At 61.1% G+C, this 24,660-nt stretch overlaps 4 protein-coding genes across 8 annotated transcripts; 1 reads left to right on the forward strand and 3 right to left on the reverse strand.

Moving 5' to 3' along the window:
- Window positions 1-1,038: 1,038 nt before the first annotated feature.
- Window positions 1,039-4,228, reverse strand: MRPL12 (mitochondrial ribosomal protein L12). The gene is made up of 5 exons (XM_039859856.1): window positions 4,194-4,228; window positions 3,202-3,340; window positions 2,937-3,020; window positions 1,485-1,619; window positions 1,039-1,412 (listed from the first exon to the last, which is right to left on the reverse strand). The coding sequence occupies exons 1-5, from the start codon at window positions 4,226-4,228 to the stop codon at window positions 1,296-1,298; spliced, it is 510 nt and encodes a 169-aa protein (XP_039715790.1). The 3' UTR covers window positions 1,039-1,295.
- On the reverse strand, window positions 2,282-24,541 carry CCDC137 (coiled-coil domain containing 137). 3 transcript variants are annotated; one of them, XR_005652151.1, is made up of 7 exons: window positions 24,352-24,541; window positions 23,820-23,953; window positions 22,301-22,517; window positions 20,855-20,937; window positions 20,657-20,736; window positions 19,690-20,534; window positions 2,282-2,293 (listed from the first exon to the last, which is right to left on the reverse strand). XR_005652151.1 is itself a non-coding variant. In XM_039859678.1 (7 exons), exons 1-6 carry the CDS (start codon window positions 24,510-24,512, stop codon window positions 20,364-20,366), a joined length of 846 nt encoding a protein of 281 aa, XP_039715612.1. In that variant the 5' UTR covers window positions 24,513-24,541; the 3' UTR covers window positions 18,056-18,276; window positions 20,344-20,363. The 3 variants fall into 3 exon arrangements, 2 of the variants coding, with proteins under 2 accessions (XP_039715612.1, XP_039715611.1); XM_039859678.1 differs by lacking the exon at window positions 2,282-2,293 and adding an exon at window positions 18,056-18,276 and having other exon boundaries at window positions 20,344-20,534; XM_039859677.1 differs by lacking the exon at window positions 2,282-2,293 and having other exon boundaries at window positions 19,280-20,534.
- HGS (hepatocyte growth factor-regulated tyrosine kinase substrate) lies at window positions 4,269-15,495 on the reverse strand. 2 transcript variants are annotated; one of them, XM_039859674.1, is made up of 18 exons: window positions 15,393-15,495; window positions 13,817-13,901; window positions 13,499-13,574; window positions 13,040-13,132; window positions 11,423-11,546; window positions 10,068-10,120; window positions 9,597-9,665; window positions 8,801-8,925; window positions 7,721-7,799; window positions 7,544-7,642; window positions 7,295-7,390; window positions 6,609-6,647; window positions 6,389-6,532; window positions 6,240-6,299; window positions 5,435-5,648; window positions 4,893-5,065; window positions 4,658-4,798; window positions 4,269-4,574 (listed from the first exon to the last, which is right to left on the reverse strand). In XM_039859674.1, exons 1-18 carry the CDS (start codon window positions 15,427-15,429, stop codon window positions 4,320-4,322), a joined length of 1,962 nt encoding a protein of 653 aa, XP_039715608.1. In that variant the 5' UTR covers window positions 15,430-15,495; the 3' UTR covers window positions 4,269-4,319. The 2 variants fall into 2 exon arrangements, with proteins under 2 accessions (XP_039715608.1, XP_039715609.1); XM_039859675.1 differs by having other exon boundaries at window positions 4,272-4,574; window positions 5,435-5,645; window positions 15,393-15,486.
- On the forward strand, window positions 15,639-19,337 carry ARL16 (ARF like GTPase 16). 2 transcript variants are annotated; one of them, XM_039859680.1, is made up of 6 exons: window positions 15,699-15,766; window positions 16,005-16,063; window positions 16,141-16,240; window positions 16,525-16,638; window positions 17,209-17,324; window positions 17,467-19,337. In XM_039859680.1, exons 3-6 carry the CDS (start codon window positions 16,196-16,198, stop codon window positions 17,636-17,638), a joined length of 447 nt encoding a protein of 148 aa, XP_039715614.1. In that variant the 5' UTR covers window positions 15,699-15,766; window positions 16,005-16,063; window positions 16,141-16,195; the 3' UTR covers window positions 17,639-19,337. The 2 variants fall into 2 exon arrangements, with proteins under 2 accessions (XP_039715613.1, XP_039715614.1); XM_039859679.1 differs by lacking the exon at window positions 16,141-16,240 and having other exon boundaries at window positions 15,639-15,766.
- Window positions 24,542-24,660: the final 119 nt, after the last annotated feature.

Below are 24,660 nucleotides of genomic sequence, written 5' to 3' on the forward strand. Positions count from 1 at the left end.
CAGGTATCAGCAAGGGGACACCACCGAGTGCCATCCGAGACTGGCGTACTCGCGGAAGAATGCGGTTGGCCACCCCCACCTTTGAGCAGCCCCCACAGCAAGTCCAGGACCCAGCAGACGGCCCTATCGTTCCAGCTGTCACCCTGCTCCCTAGGAAAGGTCAAAGGCCTGTTGTCCCTGAGCTTGGCCCACTCCTTGTCCCTGAAAAGGCCGCCAGATCAGGCCACCCCAGCCCCAGGAGGCCCAGCAGCCACCTCCGTGGAGGGAAGGCACACCCAGATCTGCTGATGGAGAATCATTAACTTCTCAGGGTGGCCAGTGGGGCTTTCTGGTCAGGGAGCAGCCTTCCCTGCCCCCCAGACCCCTCCTGTGAGAAGTCCTAGGCGGAGTTGGGAGGTGGTGCTGGGCACAGGCTCACGCAGAAGCGGCACTCCCAGGAGCACAGTGCCCCCTTCTGGCCCCACAGATTTAACCTTGCAGGTCATTCTTCCAAAAGGGCGGGGCATGGGGCAGGACCTGGGGACCCAGGCCAGAGGGTGTGAACTCCAGGGTCACCGGAACCAGGATGGGTGCCCAAAGCAAGCTGCAGCCTCCTGCCCTCGGCCCCAAATCCCAGGGACCTCCTGCCAAGGGCCAGCAGAGGGAGGACTCCTGGGCCACCCTCACTCAGCAGGGGGCAGCCACTGCCACCTGCAAATGCCATCCACTGGCACCAGGCTGCTTCCCTCACCTCACCCCTGGCCCCGTGGCCCAGACCCCCGAGGTGCGACCTCTGAGCCCCACGGGAACAGTGGCTGACTGCCAACCGCCGCAGGGCCGCCTCACCCTGGCCCACGTGGGCTGGCGCACCACCGCCTCCACGCCAGCCTCGGGCCAGCGCTGGAGACCACCGACGCTCACAACGCAGCTCCACAGGTGGGTGCTGCCCTGCTCCCCACTGCATGCCCCGGAGAGCACTGCATGCTGTGGGGTCCCACGACAGCCCTTGCACGCCGAGGACCCGGACGGCGGCCTGCAGACCCCACACAGCACTCCACGCACAGGGCCTTAACTGTGTATTTTTCTCAGCGGCCACCGGGGGGCACGTTGCACAGAGGCCCCGTTCAGAGTCCGGCCGCGGGCTCTCACTGGCGCGCGGCCCCTCCCGCCTCAGTAGGTCCATGAGTATGTCCCAGAGCCGAGCTGCCACGCGAAGTTCTGCTCCAAAGCCTCTTCTGAGGCCTCCTGGGTGTTGGAGCGAGCAGCGGGGCCTTGCCCGAGTCCCAGGGACCCCTGTCCACAAGTCCCGGGCTGGCCTACTCCAGAACCACGGTGCCGCCCACAGCCTCCAGGGCCGCCTTGATCTTCTCTGCCTCGGCCTTGGCGACGTTGGCTTTGATTTCCTGGGGCAGAGACTCCACCAGCTTCTTTGCCTGCGGGAGGGCAACGTCAGACAGCAGCCCTGGGTGCCCAGCCTGCCCTGGGAGGGGCCCCTGGGGACTCACCTGCACAAGGTTTATGCCCTGCACATAGTTCTTGATCTCCTTGATCAGCTTCACTTTGTCCACGGGCTTTGCCTCGGTCAGGCGGACCGTGAAATGAGTCTGTTCTTTCCGTTTGGGGACATCTTCTTCCACTGCCTGGGAGAAAGGGACAGAAAGTGGGCAGCAAGGTGAGGAAGGATGGCATGGGGTAGGCGCATTTGCTCACGGGCTGCCCCATTCTGTGACCCCAAAGGCAAGGCCTAGGCCGACAGCCCTGCAAAGCCTGCGATGCCAGAGAAGGCCGCGCCAGGCCAGGCGGGCTCAGGTCGCCCAACTGGCCAACCGCCTACCCGCGCGGTGCCCTCCCGTCCTTGTTCGCTTTTCGGTCAGACCTGACCCCATCACTCAGAGAAGTTGCCATCTCTCCAAAGCCTATTCTAAAAGAGCCAACTGTACCAGCCCCTCGGTTCCCACAACCTTTACAAACTGTAACTTGTCAAACAAGGAAGTGACACCAAAAATACTTTACGAATAAAATAATGTTATAGAAAAGCAGCGCCATTCCAGTCCTCGGTCAAGCCTGAGATTATCTGTCGATGACAAACGTACAACCAGCTTCAGCTCCAATGTCACTAAGTGACCAACAATGAGACAACTGGGCATGACAGAGCTCCAGTGAAATCTGAATAGGTTAGGACGATCCTTGTGCCGAGGGCTGCTGGCCGTGCAAGAAAATATCTGCTTTTAGGGACACGTGAACCACAGCGAGGACGGGCCACGAGCCAGAGACAGGCGAGGCAGGTGTAGCAAAGCCTCGGCTGTTACTAAGGCTGGGAGTGATCGCGTTACTACTCCTGCTTATGCATAATTTGAGACTTTTTGTAACACAAATTGCAAAACCACCCCCAAATCAGTGTAGCTTCAAGTCCGCTGGTTTCCCCGCAGAGACCCAAACGAGTCCCGGCATCCCAAGGACGAAGCTGCCTGTCGCCTCCCGGTCCTCTCCAGCCCGGACACGCCTCACGGCCCTGTGCCCACCGTCCCTCTGCCAGGAGCGCCGTGCTCTCTCCCTCAACTCCTCATGTCCCCTCTCAGAGTGTCACCTGCTCACGGCTTTCCTGGAAATCGTTACCCTCCCCCTCAAGTTTCTGCCTACTTTCTCCCCAGGGCACGTATAACGCTGCCATTCGACGTAACTCTCTTCTGTCTTTTCCTCTTCTCTGGCTCACCATCTGTTCCCCACTAGAAACACGGTCTCTACTGGGCAGGGACCTGCACATCCCCGGCAGGGAGGAAGTCCCAGGGAGGCTGACAAGATGCCCAGAGCCAGAAGCACACACAGATTCGCAGGGTGTGTTGACTGATGCAGGGCCAAAACGAGAGACGAGAAATCTGGCCACGTGATGTGAGGCCAGATGGGAATGGGGCATCAGAGAAACGTCTCTTTCCGCCTGGGACCTAGCCTGGGCTCACCTCGGGCGCTTCCACGGCAGGGGCAGCTCCCGGCATCACACTGCCCATCGGCATGACTCCAACATCCTGTATCTTCAACGTTTTCTGCAGAGACAGAGAGCCATCTCAGAGCTGGCTGTCATACCCAGACACGCTCAGGGACAAGTCTAGCACGGTCCTCCCACTCAGGGAGCAGCACACTTTTCACGATTTACCAAACTCCCCAAATACACCAGGAACAAGACACGGGCCCCAGACATCACTGCCCAGGCCTGGCCCGTGATACCTTCAGGAGCTCGTTGAGGTCTGAGATCTCCAGGAGCGTGAGGTTGGCAATGTCCTGGACCAGCTGCTGGATCTTGGGGGNACACGTCCCACCCTGTCTGCTGAGGGCCTTGAAGCAGCGAGCACACCCAGACCCTGACCTAGGTCCCCAAAGGCCATCCTCCAGTAACGGGGACCAGGGCTCCCTGGTGAAATGGCTGCTTCCAGGGCTGAGAAAGTACGAGGTGGAGAGAGCATCTCCTGAAACCAAAACGCGGCGGGACAGGTCAGAAGCGCACAGGAGCTGTCCCGAGGGGCTCCGAGCTCCTGAGGGCTCCGGGCCACACCTGGGACAGTCTGAGCAGCAAAACAATAAAAGATTGTGACCTTTTGAATAAAACAAGTGAACACTGATGTGACAGACGAATAAAGAGAAGAAAAGTGCCTCCTCAGTAGGAAGACAACTGATGAATGAGAGTGACAGAGTGAGGAAGTCACTCTGGCGAACATTTAATAAATTCAAGCAACAGCAAAAAATGCTAACACTAGCGGGTGAAAATTTAAGAACAAGGGTACTTAAAAATCTTGATTCCCCACAAAACACTCGACTATCAAGGGAAAACCAGCCCCTCTACAGTGAGAAAGCCCAGTGGGCTGCCCCAAACCACGTGACGGCACATCACGCCCGTGACGTCCAGCCGAAATGCGGCCCTGGAACGTCACGCTGACGGGTGACCAGGTGAACACAAGCTGAGAGTGGCCTGCGAGTGCTCTCTGAGAAGTCCCTGTCATGAAACAAGCAGACCAAGAAACATTCTAGATTACAGGAGACTGAAGAGAACAGCTGAACATAACACATGTGACAAGCTGCCTTAAGGCACCGAGGGTGCTGCTGGAACAACCTGAGAGCTGAATGGCGTGGGTGAGGTCCCAGCATGCTTCTGCCTGGGCCCTGGGGGAATGTCTGGGTTTGTGCTGAAGCCTCGGAGGAACGGGTGCCCGCCTGCCACTCACGCTGCGATGGGCAGGAAGTGTGCGCGCGTGCGCATGCGGAGAAGCAAATGCGCTAAAACGTTACCACCGGGGAACCTGAACGCTTTCTACCCCTTCTCTTAACTTTTCTGTAAAGCCGATGCTACGCTAAAATAAAAAATGAGACACGCGGGTGATGGTCTGGGGCTCCGCCGGGCGGGTCGGCACCTCCACCTGCCCATTACCTGCTCCGGCCCCCGGCACGCTGGGGTAGGGGCCGCTGCCGCCCGCGGCCGGCTGGCTCAGGTACACAGTGTGCATGGGGGAGCCCTCCGCCGAGCCTGCCGGGCTGAAGGTCCCCGGAAAGCTGGTAGGGCCAGAGGGCTGGTACAGCACGCCGCCCGCTGCGGGCATGGTCTGGAGCTGGGGACAAAAAAAGACAGCTGTCAGGGTGGCTCCCAGTGGCCTGCAGCCCAGTGGGAGTGGGGAGAGCGGTGGGCGCGTGCCTGGGCGTAGGGCAGGGAGAAGGCGGGCATCTGGGCGCGCATCTGGATGGTCTGCTTCTGCTGCTCCAGGCGCATCTGCCGCTCCTTTTCCTGCTCCTGCAGGCGCTGGATGGCCAGCTGCCTCTGCACCTCCAGGTACTCCTGCAGGCCACAGAGCAGTGGTCAGGGACACTGCGGACCCAGGGGCAGTGGTCGGCCGCCGCGGGCCCCGGGGCAGCGGTCAGGGCCGCCGCACCTGCTTCTTCTGCCGCATGATCTCCAGCTTCTGGGCCAGCTGGATCTGGCGCTGGCGCTCCGCCTCCTCGGCCGCGCGGCGCAGCTTCTCCCGGTGCTCCTCCCGCAGAGCATTCAGCGCGCCCCGGGCATCGCGGATCTGCGCCAGCTTGTCCTGCAGCCCTTCATAGTACACTGCGGGGGAGGGCAGAGCAGGGAGCCCTTGGTGGTCACGGAAGTGCGGGTGCCTGGTGGGGGCCCTGGACCTGCCTCTGCTCAGCCAAGAGCTTGCGAACAGGGCACGGCTGGCGCACGGGCTGGGTGGGGGAATTCTGGAGCTGGTTCTCCTGTGCTTGGTGGGACACTTCCCATCACAGGGACCACCTGGAGCCCGCAGCCCACCTACCGACCTGAGAAGCTGCAGCCCTGGGGCGGCCTCAGCCTAGGAACCTTTCCATGGCCTACAGCCACCGGCCAGTGTGGGAGGTGCCCACACGCTGGCCCAGAGGGCGCTCAGGGCACAGTGGGTGCAGCGAGGCAGGGACGGAGGGCCCGGGCACGTACGCCGGCGCTCGTCCAGCTGGTTGAGCAGCTCCAGCAGCTGGGGGTGCATGCCATTGATGGACTGGAAGAGGGACAGCACGGCCGAGTCGTTGGTGATGCTGCGGCCGCGCACGTGGTTGCTCTTCATGCGGTTAACGAAGGTGCTGACGGCGTTCTGCAGCGCCTTCAGGAACTGTGCGTGGCTCTCCTCCGAGTCCCCATTCTGGTACTGCTGCTGGGGACACACAGTGGCCCTGGCTGAGCGTCGACCTCATCCCAAGGCCCTGAAGTGGCAGCTAGCCTTCCTGGACAGGGTGGCTCTGCCAGGGGCCTCAACAGCATCACTAGCACCAGCCTCAGAGGTGCCCGGGCACCGAGCTCCTGCCCCGCAGTGCGCCTCCAACCTGACCCTCTAGGTGACCCTGCAAGGGGCACCGCAGCCCTGTCTCCAACAGGGAAGCTGAGGCCCAGGGAGGCTGGGCTCTTACCCGTGGGCACGGCGCTGGCCAGGATGCAGCTGGCGGCAGGCCCTCTGGCCTCCCCTGTAGGCGCTCCCACCAGTGGTGACAAGGGCCTGTCTCCCTTGCCAAGGCCCTGGCATCTTACTCCAATGGCCAACAGAGCTCAGACACCCCAGCACGGACTCAGACTCTGGTCTGGCTGGGGTAGGCAATGAGTGGCCGCGCTCTGGACCACAGCCAGCCCGCCCAGAAAGGCCCACCTCCAGAGGTCACTGTGCGTGCGGCCAGGCCCTCCTGTCAGGACAGCCGCCTGTGCGGGGCCGGGCGCGCTGCTCTCCGCGGCTGCGGGTGGAGCCACCACCTACCTCACTGAAGGGGCCGCTGGAAGACGTCATGGGCTGAGAGTCTGTCTCCATGACAGGGGTCTGGAAGAGACCAGAGGGTGAGTGGCACTGGCCTGGCCCCGTGTCCCTCTCCCAGGGGACCGTGCACCAGCACTAGCGGGGACCCTCACCTCTGCCACGTTTGCGGGGGCCGTGTGCCCCTCCCCGGGCTGGGCGGCCGGCTCCGTCAGAGGCACAGGCGCGGACGGCGTGGGGCTCTTCCGAGCCTCCTCCTGCTTCTTCTCCCAGTAGTTCCGGTTGAGGTACCGGGCGAGCTGCAGAGACGACAAGGGGTCACTCCCGAGGGCCAGAGAGCAGCGAGGGGAAGCACCATGCGTGGGGGGGCCTCACCTCGGGGTCCATGTCCTCAGCCAGCGGTGCCGACGAGTTCTGGGGAGACATGGGAGGATCTGAGGGGCCCCAGGCCAGAGGAGCGGCGACCCGCGCGGCTCAAGCCACACACTCTGGCTCCTGCCCAGCCATCGCTCAGGCTACGGGTGACACAGCAGTGACGGCGGGGCCCCGAAGTCTGGCCAGTGGTGGTCTGAGGGAGCCCCCAGGGGCTCCAAAACCATTTCAAGGTGCAGGGCAGCGCCCCGCCCTCCTAAACCACACAAATGGTCCCCAGCAGGAGGGTGGCAGGGCTGTCCTCAAGCCCTGGGCCCAGGTGGCTCCACCCACCCCTCCACCCACTATTCACAGAGGAGCTGAGACCACAGAGATTGGGTCGAGACCCCAGAAAGTAAATCCTGTCAGGACCTTAGACTGAGACTGAAAAAATGAAAGCTACTCGTCACCCCAGGGCTCCCCACCTCCTCCCACGTGGGGGTATGATGAAGGCTGGGCTCTCACCAGCGGTGCCTCCAGCCTTACCGGTGTCTTCTGCCCCGACAGGGGACCCCTGACCAGGGAGCCGAGAGCTGGGGAGGGGTGGCAGGCCGCGTGACACAGTACCAACCTTTTTGGGGCGGGCCTCCCACCCTCTCCTGTGGAAAGCCATCCAAGCCAGGGCGGCTGAGCTGGGTGTGGGGGCTCACCACGGGCGAGGAGTACAGGCTGCTGGCGGGGGGAGCCGACGAGGCCACGGGTGCAGGCTCGGCCTTGGGGTATGCGGCATACGCGGACTTCTGTCTCTGCAGAAGGACCATGAAGACGGTGTCATGCAGGGAGCACGTGGCACAGGCGGGCCGAGCCTCCACGCGCTCTGCCCTCCCCAAACGCTGAGAGGTGCTCTCCCAGCACCCCGGACGAGGTGAGGCCTCGGGTCCCGCCCGCTCCCGGCTCACCATCCTCTCCTTCTCCTCGGCCTCCGACTGTGACAGGGCCAGAGCCAGCTGCAGCTCCTCCTCCTCCTGCAGGGCCGTCTCATCTCTCTTGGGGGGCAGCTGGGGACAGACAGGGCTGGGTGAGCTGGGCCCGGGGGAACATGCCAGGGGAGAGGTGCGTGCGGGCTGGGCCGGTACCTGGGACTGCTGCGACAGGGGACTGGTCAGGTACTCTGGGGGCAGCTCCGTCGTGGAGGGGGCTTTGCCTTCAGCTTTCCTGGAGAAACAGGATGCTGTGGGGAACCGAGCACCGCACCCTGGACCCTCCCCCCACAAAGTTCTCAAGGATGCCGCCTGGGACTTCCCTCCAATGTCCCCACAGAGTGACGACGGTGGTTCCATGGCCGCATTCCGGAGAAGAGATGAACCCTCAAACCAGCTGTTGCTTCCAGGCCCAGGAACCCCTAGGGCTACCAGGTCTGAGCCATGGTCCCCTCTCCCAGAGGCAAGGCTCAAATGCCCGCCTGGGCAGCCACAACTCTCCCACGGGAAACGACCTTTCCAGGGGAGTGGCCCGTAGACACCTCTTAACCGAGCGACCGGGCGGCCGGCCGGCACGGGCCTCACTCCTGGGGTCCCGTCACAACGCAGAACCTGACCCTACCCATGAGGAAACCTCGGGCCCAAACCTCGGGACAGGCTGCAACAGTTGCCGAGACCCCTCGGAAACATCCTCATCATGAGACAAAACGGATGTGACACGAGGTGGGGAGGAAGCAGGATAGGGGAGCGAGAGGGGAGGGGCCGTGACAGCCCCCACCACATGCTGAGAGCCACACAGGCCCTCATGGGACAGAACTGCCACCGACGTCATTGGGACTCAGCGAAACCAGAACAGCCATGCTGCAGCTGAAGGCCACGTCCCTCCTCTTGGGAAAAGCACGTGAGGTTCGGGGTAAAGCGACAGCTCCCTCGCAGATGGCTCAGGATAAAACGTGTGAGCACACGTGCAGGCAGGGAAAGGGGACATGCAACCGAGCCACCGTAACACGTCAATGTCAACACCACCAAGGGACCAGGCACAGAGCTCCCCACACAGGGTCTTATCACGCCTGCGACTTTCCTGTCTTACTTCCAAGTTAAAAAGCGAAAAAGCAAACAAGTGCCAGCAGCTGGCCCCACCTGCCGGGGCCGGCCCTCCTGTCCTCGGGCGAGACAGGCTGCCGCATGGAGCACAGGGGCGCATGGAGGCCTGCGACAGGCCGGCAGGGGACTCACTTGTTCAGCTGCTCGTAGCAGGGCTCGCACACGCGCACCTCCTTCTCGATGCCGAACTTGGGGATGGTGGAGTACCTGGAGGAGCACTTGCCGCAGAAGATCTGGCCGCAGGCCCGGCAGTGGTGCTAGGACACAGGCAGATAAGGGCAGTAGCTGGGTGATGGGCCAGGGACCCCTCGCTCCGCCCGACCCAGCACCGCCCGCTGCAAAGCATGCCAGGCTGGCCCCGGCCGCGCGGGGCCAGGGCAGGCAGAAGGCAGGCCTGGGGAAGGAGGCACACGCCCAGGCCCTCGACTGCACTGCCGTTTGGGGGGACGATTTGGAATTTAAGAGAAAGGTTCATGGAAAGCGTGCATGCGTTTTGCCGGCAGGCAGGTGTCGCTAGGCAGGTCCCCGAGACTCTGCTCGGATGCCCCAGCCTGGTCTTCACCACCACTGGCCAGCGGTTCAGTGGGAAGAGAGATGTCGGCTTGAGGGTCCGAGCCAGACGTGCTGAGTCAGCTGAGGAGACACGGCTGAGGGGCTGGCAGCCAAGGCAGACCTGAGGCCCCAAGTCCTGGGCCCAAGTGTCCCCAAACCCAGGAGCACGGCCTTCTCCGAGCTTAACCCGACGGCACTGCATCGCACCCCGGAACCCTCGCTGACCGTGCTCGCCACCCAGCTGAGGACAGGATTTGCTCCCACTAGGCCACGGCCAAGAGGGAAAGGACCAAGCGAGGGCCCAGTGGCCTCAAGATGGTGGTAGGTGGCCTGGAGTCCGCCCTGAGGTGGCCCTACCCCACTACGGTGTACTCACCTTGCGTGTCACCACCCCGAACTGCACCCTGCAGCGGTGGCACTCCTCGGCGTCCACCCAGTCGGGGGCCTGGGGGTGGGCAGAGTCAGGATCACACAGCCCGCCTGCCCTCTCCAAGGTCCCCGCTTCCCGCAGACGGGCAAAGGCCCGCTGTGGGCACAGGCCGGGCTGTCACTGGGACGCGAGTAGGAGGCCCCTCCAAAGGACCTCCTTCCTTCCCTGGGCTCAATGGCACGGCAGCCCGTGGCCAGGAGGACACGTCAGCTCCTGCTTAACTACGGGAGCCCGGGGGCCACAGCCCAAAGGCGCCTGAACTGACCTCTAGTCTCAGCCCGCAGGGACACTCAGCAAAGTCGGGTGGTCTCGTGTTTGAGACAAACGGCAGCTCTCCTGCCACCAATGCTCCCAACAGGCCCCCAGCCCAGGCTCCGTCAGAGCAGCCCCACGGCTCAGACCCACGACGTGACTCACTCTCTCCGCTGCAAACATGGCGTCGCTTTCCTTGAACTCCGGGAAGACGTGTCCTGGACAAAGGAGGCTGCAGTTACCGCCAGGCGACCCTGGTGTGCGAGGCCGCGACAGCCTCACCTGCCCCTGCCAGTCGCCCTGAGACCAAGGAGCCACGTCCTAGCTCCCCACACCTGCCTCCCAAACACCTGCAAGAGGAGGCCCTGGCGGCAGGTACAGCGACCCTGCACCGGGCGGGGGTGTCCTGCTGCACAGCTGGCCACCGCTCCACACCAGGCGGCTCCCCATGGAGCTCAGTCCCAGGGGCTGCAGCACAAGCCAGGCCTTGCTCCCCCATAGTGAGGCCTCCCGGCTGGCTCCTGGACCCCACTCCTGCCAACCACACTTCCTAGTGCTCTTAAAGCTAGAATCCCCAAGCTTTTGTTGAGGCACAGGCCCCTCAAGAACCCAATGAAGCTTTGGACGTTTGTGCCTGGAAAGCGAATGTGAGCACACACCCAGTACCTGTGACCACTGTTCAGGGATTAAGGGCCTAAGGCCAGCTCACGGGCCCCGTGCCACACCTTCTCCACAGGCCCTGCTCACACTCCGTGCCTCCCCTTCAGGACCTGGCCAGGCGCTCAGCACAGGCGGGAGCAGCCACGGCCCAGCCCCACTGCGCGGGCTGAGCACCAGCGAACCCTCCAAGCCTGGCCTGAACCCCTGCCCTCCCCGCCAAACGCCTTCAGCTCTCCAGGACTGCCGAAACAGCAGGAGGAAGGCAGAGGGGTCCCCAAAACACACCTCAGCTGCCAAGCTCTGGCTTACCACTGTGCTCAGAGCACCCCAGCTCCGGCCCGCACCCCTCCTCCTCCAGGTGCCTCCTGCGCCTTTGGCAGCCTGTCCGCTCAGCCTTGGCCCTGAACCTGAGTCCTCTGTGGGATGCTGTGGCCCAGGCCTCCTCTCCCTGCTCCTTCTCCTTCAGCTCTGGCACACGCCACCTGCTCCCCAGGCCTTCCCGCCCATTGCTCCTAAACCGGTCCCCCAGGGGCCAGGTCTCCGGCTTTACTTCCCTCTTAGAACCCCTCATTCTCAGAAAGTGGCTTCTTTGTTAACTTCTCACTTGTCTGTTGTCTGCCGCACCGGCCCACCCCTGCCCCACGGGACTGTGAGGTCCAGAAAGGCAGAGACTCGGATGCTCTGAGCCAGGCTGACCACACACACCCACCGTGGGGACACCTACTCCACGTGCCCACGGCTGGTCACACGGTGAGGTGCTGTCCCCGCCCACACAGGGTGAACACGGCCTCCCATGGCCCCACCTGGGGCAGTGCAGTCCCCCCGCTCCTGGAGGCTGTGTCCCTCCCACCAAGACTCACCTTCCACCTTCATGATCTGGTACGTGTCCTGGACCACCTTGTACTTGGGCTCGTTCCGGAAGGCGTGCGCCCAGGCCTGGATCAGATACAGGATCTTGTTCCGGACGTTTGCTTCCACCTGCCTCTGCAGAGAGGGGAGGGCGTGAGGGCTGTGGGTGACACTGGTGAGGCAGTGGTTGGCGAGACCCCACTACTCTGAGTCGACAGGGCGGGCAGAGGCAAGGTGGGGTCCCCAGGTGGTTGGGGGCTGTGTATGACCCTTTCCCCAAGCTCAGCCATCCTCCGTGAAACCGCACCTGAAGATGAAGCCATCGCACCTGTCTGCCCGCTCGGGGCCTGGACCATAACCCCTGGGAGAAGCCAGGGACCTCCAAGCCCCACATTCCCATACCGACCTGCTTCTCTCCACTCCCCAGACCAGCTTGGGTGCCCTTCGCTCTGTAACCCACAGTGGCCCTGCCTGACGCTGGCCTCCAACGGGCAGAGCCACCTAGGCCTGGGCAGAGGCAGCAGAGGCGTGGCCGGGTCCTTCTTTCCAGTCACGGCCACGCCGGGGACATCCTCACATTCAGAGCCACCATTTTTGCAGCTCAGAGCACAGCCAATCACACTTCTGGAGCCATTCACATGACACTCAGGAGGGTGGCGGGACGAGACAGCCATTTCACAAGGGTGGCAGCCACAGCTCAGCGTCAGGCTGCGGCTCTCCCCCGTGACGCGTGTCCAGTCAGTGCCCCTGCCCCCACCTCCCAGGGGGATTAACTGGCTTAGACCACATGCAGTAGAACAGGACAGCGAGCCGACACGGGAGAAGGTGGGTCCCGCTCCTTCCGCTCTTCCCGACAGGTCACCAGTGGGCCTCGGAAAAGCTGGCTGTCAGCTCAGGTCCCAGAGGCACCCGAACTGGACCAGGAAACCGTGGCCTGGGCCTCCGGTGGCAGCAGATAGTGCCCAGGGCTGCACTCCTCACCTCCGTGGGTGCCCATTCACCTCAAAGGATGGCCCCCACCCCCACCCCGTTCTGCATCTCAGAAACCGTGGGTATCACCGCTTATGCCACAATCTCTGTTGGGGGCAGCGTGAGCCAGGGAGGCCACGGGGAGGGCTCCACTCACAAGGTCTCAAGCTCAAGACGACCTGTCCTCTGCCACAGGAGGACGTGAAGCCCACTCCCCAAGGCATCCCTGCTCTGCTGTCTCCCCCACCACCCCTCCATAAACACCTCGGTCTCCCTTCCCTCCGAGCCTCCCACTCAGAACCCTTCCCGCCTGAGAGCGGGCCTCGCCAGCGGCAGCCCTGGGCGCCCCCGCAGGCCTCTGCTCACACATATGCAAGGTCTCAAGCTCAGGACGCCCTGCCACTCAGTGTCCCCTGTCTTTCAAGACTTGGCACGCAGCCCTGCCCCCAGAAGCCTTCCCCAACCCTGCAGATGTCACCAGGTTGGGGTTCGGGGTTCGCACGCAGCAGGGACTACCGACACTCGCCTTCCTGGCCTCTGCCACATCCCGCACTGAGCCTGCCACAGGTGTCGGCAAATGCCTAAAAAAGCACAGGCCTGGCGGATGGGTGGCTGCGCCCCTCCCCGCCTGGACCCACGGCGCCCAGCACAGCGCTCACCTTCAGCAGCTCCTTCAGCTCCTCCATGGTCTGCTTGTTGGCCACCTCGTCGTGGACGGTCTGGCCACAGTTCTTCACGACGGACTCCATGACCTGCAGAACCCAAGGAGGGGGAGGGTCGGGCCCGCTCCTGGACCACGCTCCCCTTCCCCTTTGGGAGAAGGCTCCTGGGAGATGGCCAGCCTCCACAGGCCCCTCCGGCCGCCTGGCCGCATGGCGGGTTCTGAGGCAGGCAGCAGCCAGCGCTACACAGGCTCCTTCTAACTCCAGCTGTCTCACCAAGGACAGCGACAAGTGTCACCCTCAGGGCCCTAAGTGTGTCAGCCTCAAGAGGAGCAGCCCAGCCCTGTCAGGGCCGGTGCCCAGGTAGGTGGGCAAACCTCGGAGGCCGCTCCTCTCTGCCATCGTGACAGGTGGGGGTGGGGCCCCTGGAGGACTGGAGGGCAGGGGTCTACGTACCTCCAAAGCATACAAGGCCACATGGGGGTTCTTGTCGTTGACCTTCTTCTTGATGGAACTCACGGCATACTTTGCTCTGAAAGGGAGTCGGCAGAAGCAGAGAGACAGAAAGAAAAACGTCTCAGCGACTGAGATGAGAAAAGTCTACTGCCATCTCGTCTTTCAGGACCCGCGAGCTGTAGAGAAAGTCCTTTGACTGTCCCCAGATCTCGAAAACCCCAGCACACAGACCACGCAGCTCTCCACCAAGGTCACAGGACCTTGGAGGGCCAGGGGACACCCAGCAACCCCACGCGCAGTGTGGCCACCCTCGCTTACTGCGTGTCCCCCTGGCGGATCAGGTCGCAGATCTGGAGAATGGACTCCCAGTCGGTTTCCAGCAGAAGCTGGCTGGTCGCTTTGTCTACGGCAGAAAAGCACCATTACTGGGGCTGGTCCTGCTCTGGGATTCCCGAGGTGGCTCCCAGCTCAGCAGCGGGGAGGACCGACTGCCTCCTTCCCATTGTAAACTTTTGGACCAAGTATAAAACCACATGGGAATCACAGTGATAACTGATGCAGTGATAACCCAGAGAGTGCCGTCCTTCCCCAAAAAGGCAAATAACTTGAAAAATAATAAGAGATCCCGTATGTGTGCCTGTTACACGCCAAGCGCTGTTCCAAATGCTTTAAGTGAACTCACGCAAGCACACACTCCTCACACAACCACACGAGCGAGCTAAGTCCTATTTCTATCTCCTATGCAGATAAACTGAAGCAGAAAGGTGAGGTCACTGCCTCAGGTCAGTTTGCTGAGGATAGAGCCAGGATTCAACACTATACTCGGCTGTTTCATGGCAAAGAGAAACCCGCCACCTCATCCCTCGGAGTCCCTGGCTTTCAAAAGTTTAACCTCGTTGGTTCACTCTCAGCTGGGGCATGGCTGGACCAGTCCTTTGCTTCAACTGTTTTGTGGGGAGAAAAAGGATGGATCGTGAGAGATGCTCCAGCCTTGCCTCAGACACACGCTGAGACGGTGCTGCTCCAGCCCTGCCTACACCGTCCTCCCTGGAGACCACGAAACACCCACTGAGTCCTGTCCACGCTCACCATTGATATGGTAGAAATCGACCTTTGAAAGCCTGAACGACCTCATTCAGGCAGGTCCATCAGCTGGCATTTTGCAAGAGCAAGGAAAGTGCCTCATCTAAGATCTCCAAAACCACACTCAAGGAAAAAAGAGAGCGGGCTGGGGCTGACAATCGAGCACCCAGAGCGCCTGTTCCAAACACAGGGCACAATCAGTATCACTGGGGGCAGAGGGAACCCCCATATACATTGGTTTCCTTTCCTAAAATCTGTGACCTCCAGGAGGCTCAGAGAGGATCAGCCATAGGCCTCCAGCAGACAGAGAAAACGCCTTCCTGAATCACCGGGTGCTTCCCCGAGCGAGTGGGGACTGAGGGGCTGTCCTGGTCCCTGGGGAAGCAGCCTTCAAAAGAGCTTGGCAGATCCCAGGGAGGTATCCTCCCTTTGGGGGTGCCAACGTTTGGGTCAGAAGCCCCAAACACCACGCAACCTAGGCTTTTTTTTGGGGGGGGGAAGATGTCTACTGATATTTTACTATTCGGCCGAGTCACCCATCTTCATGACTCAGGACTTCGGGCCCGCTTGGTCAGACGCCCGAGATCGTTCCCCGGGACTTGCCAGCTCCGGGCCCGGCTCCCCCGCAGACCCTCACCGCCTCGTCAGTGCCCGCGCCCGGCACTGCCGAGCCCCGCTCGCGACGCGCCCACCTAGTGCCCGGGACGCGCGGCGGCCGCCCCGCTCCGCTCCCGGGCCGCGGACCGGCGGAGAGGAGCGGGGGCCGCGGACTCTCCGAGGCGGCGCTGGCGGCGGGCGGGGGCCGCGTTACCTAGGAGACGCTCGAAGGTGCCACTGCCGCGCCCCATGGCGACCCGGGTCCGACCCGACGCCGCGGCCTCCTTCGCTCCGAGTCGGCGCGCCCCCGACTTCCGCTTCCGCCTTCCCCGCGGGCGCGCGCACGCACACGTCTCCAGGCTTCCGAGCCGCGAGGAGGCGGGCCTTTCCGCTCGCCCCAGACGCTGTGCGCCGATTGGGCCGTGCCCTCTGACTCGGTGAAGGCTTACCCAATGAGAGCCGAGCGGGGGGCGGGGCTTGCGTTGCTGCGGTGCCGAGCTACCCGTGCAGTGTCTCAAGAGATCTGGATGTGTCTCCTGCTGGGGGCTACGGGTGTGGGGAAGTCGCTGCTGGTGAAACGGCTGCAGACTATCCTTCGGTGGTGAGGGGGGGGACTGGGGCGCCTGGGGCGAGGTCTCCAGCCATGGTTGGGGGCGTCCTGGGAGCTGGAGCAGGGAGGCCAGGGGAGCAGGAGGATTCTTATGGGGGCGGTGATGTCGCCCTGGGGGCTGGTGATGGGGCTTGGGGTGTCGGGGGAGGCGCAAGGTGGGGTCTGGCCGCTGCCCGCCCTCCTCTGCCCCAGTTGGGGTCCTTGACTGCCCTGCACAGCTGAGCTCCCAGGATGGGAAGGGCGACCTGGGTGACCCTCCTCCGACGCGGCCCACGGTAGGCGTTTGCCCTCCTGCAGGTTTAGAAGAGGCATCTCTTGCAGTTTGCAAAGTGCTTTGGGTTATTTTAAGCAGAAACTGGAATCCAGCCCGTCTATGAGTTAAATAGAACCCTGGATAAGCGAGCGGGATGTCACAGGAAGGAGCTGGTCCTACTGGAAGAGCCACGGTGGAGGTGGGTGCATGGCGGCGGATCCCGAGCCGCCCCCATCCCCACAAGGCGAGTCCCACCGATGGGCACTGATTGCTGGCCACAGCCAGCCCTACCTGAGGAGTAGGGCCCTGGACCCCTGCACGCATCTTTATCCTTCTTCTTTATTGGGTTCTGCTTTAGGGCCTAAGACCTCAAGAGGGCCTGTTGGGGTTTAGGTCATAGTGTGACAGGCTGGGCGTGATGTTCAGGAGTTCTCAGTGGGAAAGAGCTTGTGCTGGTCTCTCTGCATGGCGTTTTTTCCACAGGTGGGCACCAACCTTACTGACATCGTGGCCCACAAAAAGATCACCATCCGAGAGCTGGGGGGGTGCATGGCCCCCATCTGGTCCAGTTACTACGGAAACTGCCGTTCTCTGCTGGTGGGTCATATCCTTTGAGCTTCTTTTAGGGAAGCATGTCACCTTTTCGGTAGTATCAGGTCCCTGACCTCACTTTGCCTCGGATGGAGTTTGGGTTCTCGGGCGACTACGCTAGTCCAGGGAACAGGGCCCACGCTAGTTGCCAGCTTCTGGGAACTCAGCCTGGCTCCTGGCACCCCACTCCCAACCTAACGCCAAAGCTCACGGAAGCCTTGCTGAGGGCAGCGTTCAGGTTCTGTGGGTGACTGCCTGACACCCACTCTCTGCCTTGTCGCCCTGGGTGTGTTTTATGTTAATGCTTGAATTCTACATCCCTTGGGTTTGTCCCATCCTGCCCCAAATTCCGGGACCCTTCCTGGGAGAACTGAGGGCCACATGAGGAGAGAGACTTCCGTGTGGGTGGAAACAAGGGACACAGGGTCACTCTTGTGCTCCTTTCCTTCTGCCTGTCCCTAGAGCCCTTTGTTTCAGAGTCATTTTGCTCTTTCCGAGCCCAGCCTGTGATGCCAGGGGAGACTGGGCAGGGGCTGTCTCCGTCACAGAGGGCCCTGCACTTCTCCCCTTTCCCAGTTCATGATAGACGCCTCCGACCCCACCCAGCTGTCTGCGTCCTGCGCGCACCTCCTGGGCCTCCTTTCCGCAGACCCGCTGGCAGAAGCATCGGTCCTGATACTCTTCAACAAAATGTACGGGGCGTGAGCGAGGAGGGAACCCTGTGGGGAGCTCCCTCGGAGTGTAGCCAAGAGGGTGGCCCCGCAGGGAGGGCAGCAGCGGGGGCTGGGGTGGCTCGTGGCAGCCCCCTTTGACAAGGCGCTTCTCTGGCTCCAGCGATCTGCCCTGCTTTATGACCATAGAGGAGATGAAGTCGTTACTCAGGCTCCCAGACATCATCGCCTGCGCCAAGCAGAACATCGCCACGGCAGAAATCAGTGCCCGCAAAGGCATCGGCTTGCCGGACGTGCTGCGCTGGCTCCAGGACACTCACAGAACCAGCGTTTGACTGCTGTGTGGAGAACGTGGCTGGACGGCTCTGTGGCAACAGGCAGGGTGTGATGCTGCTTGGCCTCTGGCAGCTTGTTCTTATAAAGACAAGGTGACCCAACATAAGCCTAGAAGGCGGGGCACCGTGCTGAGTTGCAGTGATGGGTAAACTGAGGCACCCAGGTTGCAGAAACTCCTGACAGCTGACCTCTGAATGAAAACTGTCCCAAGGCTGGGAGACCTCTGGTCCTGAGCACCCAGAGAAGCTTGAGCATATAGGGTTCCCACAGGTAGGTGGGGGCAGGGAGAGGCTCTGATGGAGCACAGGTCCCCCAGTGTCCCGCTGTGTCCTTTCAGCTGAGGGAGCATGCAGAACACCCACTGATTGGTGGGTGTGTCCTGGGGCTCCTTTTGACAAATTGCCACAAACTGTGGCTTAAAATAACGTAAATTTACTGAGGCCCTGAGTCTGAAATCGGTTTCAGCGGGCCTGGATCCTTCTGGAGGCTCTGAGAGAATCCATTCCTTGCTTCTCTTCTGGTTTCTTGTGGCTGTGGGTGACGCTTGGTGTCCAACGTGTGGCCAGCAGAACTTATAAAGACACTTGTCAGTGGACTTCAGGCTCATCCTAAATCCAGGATGGTCTGGCCTCGAGATCTGTAATTATACGTGCAGAGACCCTTACTTCTAAATTAGATCACAGTTGTGTGTTCTGGGGCTTATGATGTGGACGTATCTTCCGTGGCCACTCTTCAACCCCCTACAATTGGACAGAAATTTTCCTCTGCTCACTGGTGTGATCGTGAGTTCTCTACCAAGAGCTCTATCTCCCCTGGCGGTTCAGGCTCCCTGCATCGTGCAAGAACTCCAGGCACATCCCCATGTAGAGCACAAGCTGGGGCCTCAGCCTCCACGCAGTTGCCATTCGGCCACTTTGGCAGGGATGGGGGGGTCGCAAGTGATGTCCCAGAAAGCTCTGCATATTCCACAGGGCAATGTGAGCTCAAATGTTATCACTTCCCGTTTGAAGCGATGAGCCTTACAGCCTCTCTGGAAAGGTTTGCTACTGGCTGTGCTGTGCAGGGCCTGTCACTGCTGGGTGCCACCTCCTCAGACATGCCCCATGCATTATGTCCACCTCTGCCACGGGGCAGCCCTAGCTGGACCAATCTCAACCCCACTGGGGGTTCCTTGTAGGTTTCACAGACAACCTGGGACCTAAAGGGCTCTCAGACATCCCCCAATTTCAAAAGACGAGCAGAGCCCGGTCGAAAGCATGAAGTGCTGCATGCAGCTCATCGCTCCGCCAGAAACGGGCCGGTGCTGGGCCTGGACCCGGGCCCCGGGCCTGCCCTCCCACCGCCAGCGAGCAGGAGGGCCTCCCTTTTGTGCTGTAAACCATGTTCCACGTGCTCAAAAAAACACTAAAACAGATCTTAACTATATTAAATTGGCATATAGCCAGAGGAAGGACTACATTTGAACATAATTGGTCTATCTTTAGTTGGATAAGTGTAAAAATAGAAATCCTAAACTTAATTAAAAAATTGTCAACTTCATCGTATACTTTTAGTGTTAGCAGTACTCTTATATTTTATATTTGCTGTAGAATAAAATAAACATTTGTTAAATTTTCAGTGTAAAAAATGCAAACATCTAATCCTGTAATACTACATTTTAATAGCAAATGTCAATACGAACTCAGACTGTTAAAGTTACACTCGCTTTCGGACTCCTGTATCTCTAGGCCTGGCCGCAAAAGTGGTCTGGAAGCAGCGACACCCCAGGGAGCACCCCTCTACCCCAGCTCTTGGGTCCCCACACTGCACCGCCAGGGCGGTCCCTGCCAGGAACCACGGGCTCCTCATCTCAGGCAGGGAGAGAGCGCCCTGTGTGAAAGGAATCTGAAAGACAGCGATGAGCGTCAGTGACACGTGATCTTCCACTGGTCAAACGTGACAACTTAAGCTAAAAAAAACACCCCCCAAACCTAAAACAAAAATCAACCCGAGATTTACTGTTATGCATTATGTTAAAGTCACTTGAGTCCACAGTGATAGGTGCCCCTACTGACCTCACCTCCAAAGATGAGCCCCCACCCCCGAAAACTGCTTCTTGATATCCACAGCCTGGCTGTAGGCAGCGCTATCTGCCTCCATATCTGAGCCAAGCCTTGGGTGCGCTCCCCCATCTCTGCGGGGCTCAGTGGTCTGATGCTGACCAACCCACCCACCTGCCCTGGGGTCTGTCCTCCCTGCACTGGCCCGCTGTCTGCCTTGTGCCAGCCGGGCTGCTATTGAATGCAGGGGAGTCCATGATGGATCTGGTTGACAAGTGGCCGTATCTACGGTTAAGTGGCATTAGAGAACAAGATTATGGGATTGGCCCGCAATTGTGTCTCAGCCTGGACCTGTGTGTTTAGAACATAGGTGTGGGCAGAGCAAGGCTCACAGGAAGGACGCGGGCTGTGTCTCAGGCACGCCCTGGCCCCTTCTGTGGGGGCTGAGGGAAGACAATGCCCACGTGACACAGGGGCCCAGCAGGGGCCACTCACAAAAGAGCACTCTCGGGAGGGAAAACGAGAGCCAAGATCTGGAGCCGCACTTGGGAGCCGGTGCCCCAGGCCCTGAGGTCCCAGGGTATGTCCAGGGAGAGGACTTTCATCTGCAGGCCACCTGCCCCAGTGTGGCAGCCCTGGTCCCTCTCCATCACAGACAGACAGACCTCTGGAGAGGGAGGAGGGCTCACTGAGCCCCCAGTGGCCGCTGCTGCAGCTTCTTCAGTGCCCTGTAGGCCTGCACGACGCGCTCTCTCTCCTCTGCCACAATCCGCTGTCGGGCCAAGGAAGTGGCCGGAGGCTGGGACACCCTGCCAGGGCTCAGAAGCATCCCGAGCATCAGCGATTTCTTGTCAGGCTGAGGACCAAATGGAAGGTGCGGCTTGGGTTCAGGAAGCGGCGAGGCGACAGAGCCCCGGCGGGTCTAACGGCTGCATGCTCGCCGGGCACAAGCCAGGCACGTCCCCCGCCGCTACTTACCTGGCCCCTGCTCACACTCGTCTTGGGCTTGGCGGTCAGCTTAGGGGGCTGCAGGGCCACCTCGCCAAACTTCACCGTGTCTGGAGGGGCAGAGGAGCGTGACGGGCCTGCTGTCTGCCCGTCTACCGACCCTGGGGAGACAGGTGCCCGGCCCCGCCCCCCACCCAGGGCGGACGCGGCAGCCTCAGAGAGGGCTACCTCGGAGCAGCTCCTGCTCCAGCCTGTCCGCTGCCTTTTCCTCCTTCCTCTGCCGCGCTTTATCCAGCCGCCGCCTCCGGAACCTGGGGAGAAAGCCAGCGCCGCTGAGCCCCCCCTCCCATTTCGCCACACCTGGGAGGCGGTGGGGCCCAGGCAGCTGCCGCCAAGTCCCCACTCCTGCCACCATCCCACGGCCAGCCACTGGAGAGGGTTCTGAGCCCCGCTGCCCCCTACGGCTCCAAGTCAGTGGTGCTCGGCAGGGCGACTGTGCCCGGGCACATCTGACAGTGTCTGAAGACTGAGTTGTCACAATGCGGAGTGCTCCTGGCACCCGCCCGGGGAGGCCAGGGATGCTGCTCAACAGCCAGCGAGCACAGGGCGGCCCCCGCAGTCTTGGCCCCAAGCGCCAGCTGTGCCGCTGCGCCTAAGGGACCTCGCAAGGCGGCGCCTGGGACATAGGCCCTAACGACTCTGAAATATCAACGTTCGACGTCAGCTTTGGAGAGCACTGTGACCTCCGACAGGATCGGGGCGGGTTTCCTGTGACGACATCTTCACAGGCTGTGAAGACCACGATACCAGGAAACTCCACAGAGCTGAAAACAATCGAACATTCACGGCTTTTGGAGAAACTTCTGAGGAAAGCACAGGCCGGTTCACCTCAAGAGCGTGGTCAAGGCAGAGCCCGTGTTTGTGAAACCGCCTCCCGGCTCCACCGCGGACTCCGGAGCGTGGCACACGGCTTCCTCCGGACTTCTCCAGGGCTGGGGGCAGGGACGGGCAGGGGAACGGGCTGGCGGCGGGCTCCCTCCCGGTGCTGGATGCCACCCTCGGGCACCCGACAAGGATCTCGCCAAGCCCGATGCAGATGCTGGCATCTCCTCTTTGCGATCAAGGAGCCAAGGCTGATGGGGGTCACAGGACTTGTGCAAATGACATGGCTAAAGATCCTCAAGCCTTCTCTGACGAGAAAGGTGACACTGGGAACAGATCCCGGTCCACGTCCAGGGAGAGAAGGTGGCGGCCACCCAGCAGAGGAGGGAGAAGCCGAGAAGTATGTGTCACCTGACCCGGAAGCCCCCAGACCTGATTTCCACAGGGCAGGCAGGGTACCCCATGGCCAGCAAGCCCTCCCTAGGGGGACACTGAGCCTCGTCTCTTCTCCTCTTCTCTACAGCACACGGCCTCCTCTGGCTCTTGGACCCCCGCGGTGACTCCAGAAAAATGCCAAGACCAAGCTAGGCCCTCCGACTTTAGGAGGCAGAGCCCCCTGGGCCCCCGAGGCTGCAAAGCTCTGCCGGAGCGAAAATCCCTCGCCCGCTACCAGGGCTTTCGGCCTCTTTCCCTGCCTTCCCTGAGCCGGGCTGGGGTGGGTCGCCCTGGTGGCCAAGCGCTGTCACTGCAGAGGACAATCAGGGGACCCACGCCCCTCCGGCCCCCACTCACGCTTGCTTCCCCTCCGACTTCTTCTTGGGAGCCGCCTGCACCTCGGGCTGCCGGTCAGCTTGGTTCTTGCTCAGGAAGAGCACGTGCTGGGCCTCCTGCTCCAGGCGCTGGATGTAGGCCCTGTCAGACTCCCGCTTCCTCCGCCTGAACTCGGGGACGGCGATGTCCGCACACACTCCTCTCGCTTCCTTCTCTGTCTTCCTGAAGGCCACCTGGGCTGAGGACAAAGCGAGACAGAGCGTGAGGGGCAGGAGGAAGGGGTGGTGCCAGGCTGGCCCCCGAGCTCACTTCCCCTCCCAAGACCACAGGATGAGAAGGCCAGGCTCAAGAGGGAGCAGACCAACGGCAGTGGCTAAAGAGGATCTGAGGTGCCCAGCGTGGGGCACCCAGAGGCATAAGGTGCCTACAGCCCACTGGTACACGTCAAAGGTGTCACTGCAGCTCAGCTGAAAAGGGAAGCAGGAAACGACCTAAATGTCCACTGGCAGGCGACTGAAGTCCCCTCCGTTCACCCAGAGACCTCACCGCACGGGTGCTGGAGAGAGTACGGTGGAGGCACGCACAGGGATGTGCAAAGACCTCCGTAAGCCACCGTAAGCGAAAAGCCCGGGCACTGAACAACGCGTGGAATGAAGATGCACCTTCAACTCGTGAGTGTGTAAAAATCTGCAGTGCCCCTTCTGGGAAGGTACACGAGATGAGCAGCAGCCTCTTTCAGGGAAAGGAGGCTACGCCTCCCTTCAGACCATTCAGAATCGTTTGATTTTACCACGTATGGGAGTTTATATCTTTTAAAATAACTAACCAAAAAAAGTGCTCATTCAATAGAGTGTGGTTCAAAATGTGCCATCCTCCCCCAGGCCAGCACCCTCCTCTACCTCGCCCTTTCTTTGCCTTTATTTCACTCTCCCTTTGGCAGCCATATAAACCCCCAATGAAACGTCTAAGGTTTACCAAGAAATTATCGAACAGCCCTCCCGTAAAATCAGTGCTTCGTTTGGGAAAACAAATCTGTACGTGCACAAAACACACGCCCACTCCATTCCCCAATGTGCACTGAGGGTCATCTCTGGCAGAGGCTACAGGTGGGCCCACATCTGGCCTTGGGGAAGGGGTGGGAAGGGTAAGTTTCTCAGAGGAGGCCTGATCAATTCCATCCGTAACCCCCAGAAACCAGCCACTTCTCTCAACCATCACTTCTTACTTTCAAGAGACTCATTGGTCTGCCCTGTTCACTCTCCCTCCCTGGTGACCTAGTGACCTTTCTTGAAAGAAAATCTGAAATGACCACCCCCCGATGGATCTCCATGACACTGAAGTGAAGTCAACACACCTTCCTGGAGCCCTAGGGCTCTTTGGGAGCCTCGTCTGAAACCACACTGCCACCAGCTGCCACTTTGGTCCTGGTGACTGGCCTTCCGTCAGGCCTCCGCATGCTCTTGCACCTTCAGACCATTGACACACCGTTAAATATCTAGGCACTAAGCTTTATTGCCACTCACGGGGGCCCACACGTTACCTTCTTTTTTCCTCTTCTTGTTACTAACAGGGTTTTTCATCTCCTGGCGGCTCCTCATTATCTCTCGGAGCCGGAAAGGGATTTCCTGTTCATCCTGGTTCTTGGGCTTGCAATTCACTTTCTTCTTTTCTTTGCTAAGAAGGAGAGCATCGGGTGAGACGCGTCCCAAGTCCAGCATAAGCAGAATCAGAGAAACTGAAGCTAGGCCTGAGAAAAGAAACTTCGCAGACCACCCTGGCTGCTGTGGTGCGCCCCGGTCAAGGGAGCGTCCTCACCGCAGGCTGTCCCCAAAACGGGTTCTCGCAGGACCCGGTGAGGCGGGCGTGAGGGGCATTCCGAGAGCCCCAGCGCAAGCCCTCGCTCCCTGACCTCGTCTAGGATGGCAAATACGGCATCCTGGAAGGTGGCAAGTGTCACTCCAGAGACTCCCTCACTCCTCCGCTCACCGCTGACCCTCCGACGTGCCCACCTTACGGACAGGGCCTAGCCAGGGGAGAGGTCCGGGCAGAAACTTCGAGGCAGTGAGACCCACCTGCGCGGCTTGGGCCACGGCGCCGAGCGCTGCTTCCTCTGCAGCTGCTGCTGCTGCTGCTGCTGCTGCTGCTGCTGCCGCCCCTGCGGCCGCCCGGGACGGCCAGGCCCCGCCGACGCCGCGGAGACGGTTGCTCGACGCCCGCCTCCCGCCATCCGCATGCCGGCGTTCCCGGGAGAGGCCACTTCCTCCCGCGCACGGCCCCGCCCCACGGCCGCCACTTCCGCTTCCTGCGCTCGGCCCCGCGCTAATTGGGGCGGTGCGGCATCTCGTCCGCCCGCGATTGGCCAGGGCGGCCGCCGCTCACGG

This window comes from Pteropus medius, unplaced genomic scaffold (assembly GCF_902729225.1).
Source record: "Pteropus medius unplaced genomic scaffold, Ma_sr-lr_union100, whole genome shotgun sequence".
NCBI lineage: Eukaryota > Metazoa > Chordata > Mammalia > Chiroptera > Pteropodidae > Pteropus > Pteropus medius.

Coding starts and splice junctions, on each gene's coding strand:
- HGS (XM_039859674.1), bottom strand. CDS start 15,429: ATGGGGCGCGGCAGTGGCACCTTCGAGCGTCTCCTAG. Junction 6,648..7,294: donor GCCTGTACTCCTCGCCCGTG/GTGAGCCCCCAC, acceptor ATGTCTCCCCAG/AACTCGTCGGCACCGCTGGC. Junction 5,649..6,239: donor CCAGCGGCCCCTTCAGTGAG/GTAGGTGGTGGC, acceptor GTGTGTCCCCAG/CAGCAGTACCAGAATGGGGA.
- ARL16 (XM_039859679.1), top strand. CDS start 15,706: ATGTGTCTCCTGCTGGGGGCTACGGGTGTGGGGAAGTCGCTGCTGGTG. Junction 15,767..16,004: donor GCTGGTGAAACGGCTGCAGA/CTATCCTTCGGT, acceptor ACTGCCCTGCAC/AGCTGAGCTCCCAGGATGGG. Junction 17,325..17,466: donor CTGATACTCTTCAACAAAAT/GTACGGGGCGTG, acceptor CTCTGGCTCCAG/CGATCTGCCCTGCTTTATGA.
- CCDC137 (XM_039859678.1), bottom strand. CDS start 24,512: ATGCGGATGGCGGGAGGCGGGCGTCGAGCAACCGTCTCCGCGGCGTCG. Junction 20,938..22,300: donor AAGTCGGAGGGGAAGCAAGC/GTGAGTGGGGGC, acceptor CTTTCTCCCCAG/GTTCCGGAGGCGGCGGCTGG. Junction 20,535..20,656: donor CGAGTGTGAGCAGGGGCCAG/GTAAGTAGCGGC, acceptor TTTGGTCCTCAG/CCTGACAAGAAATCGCTGAT.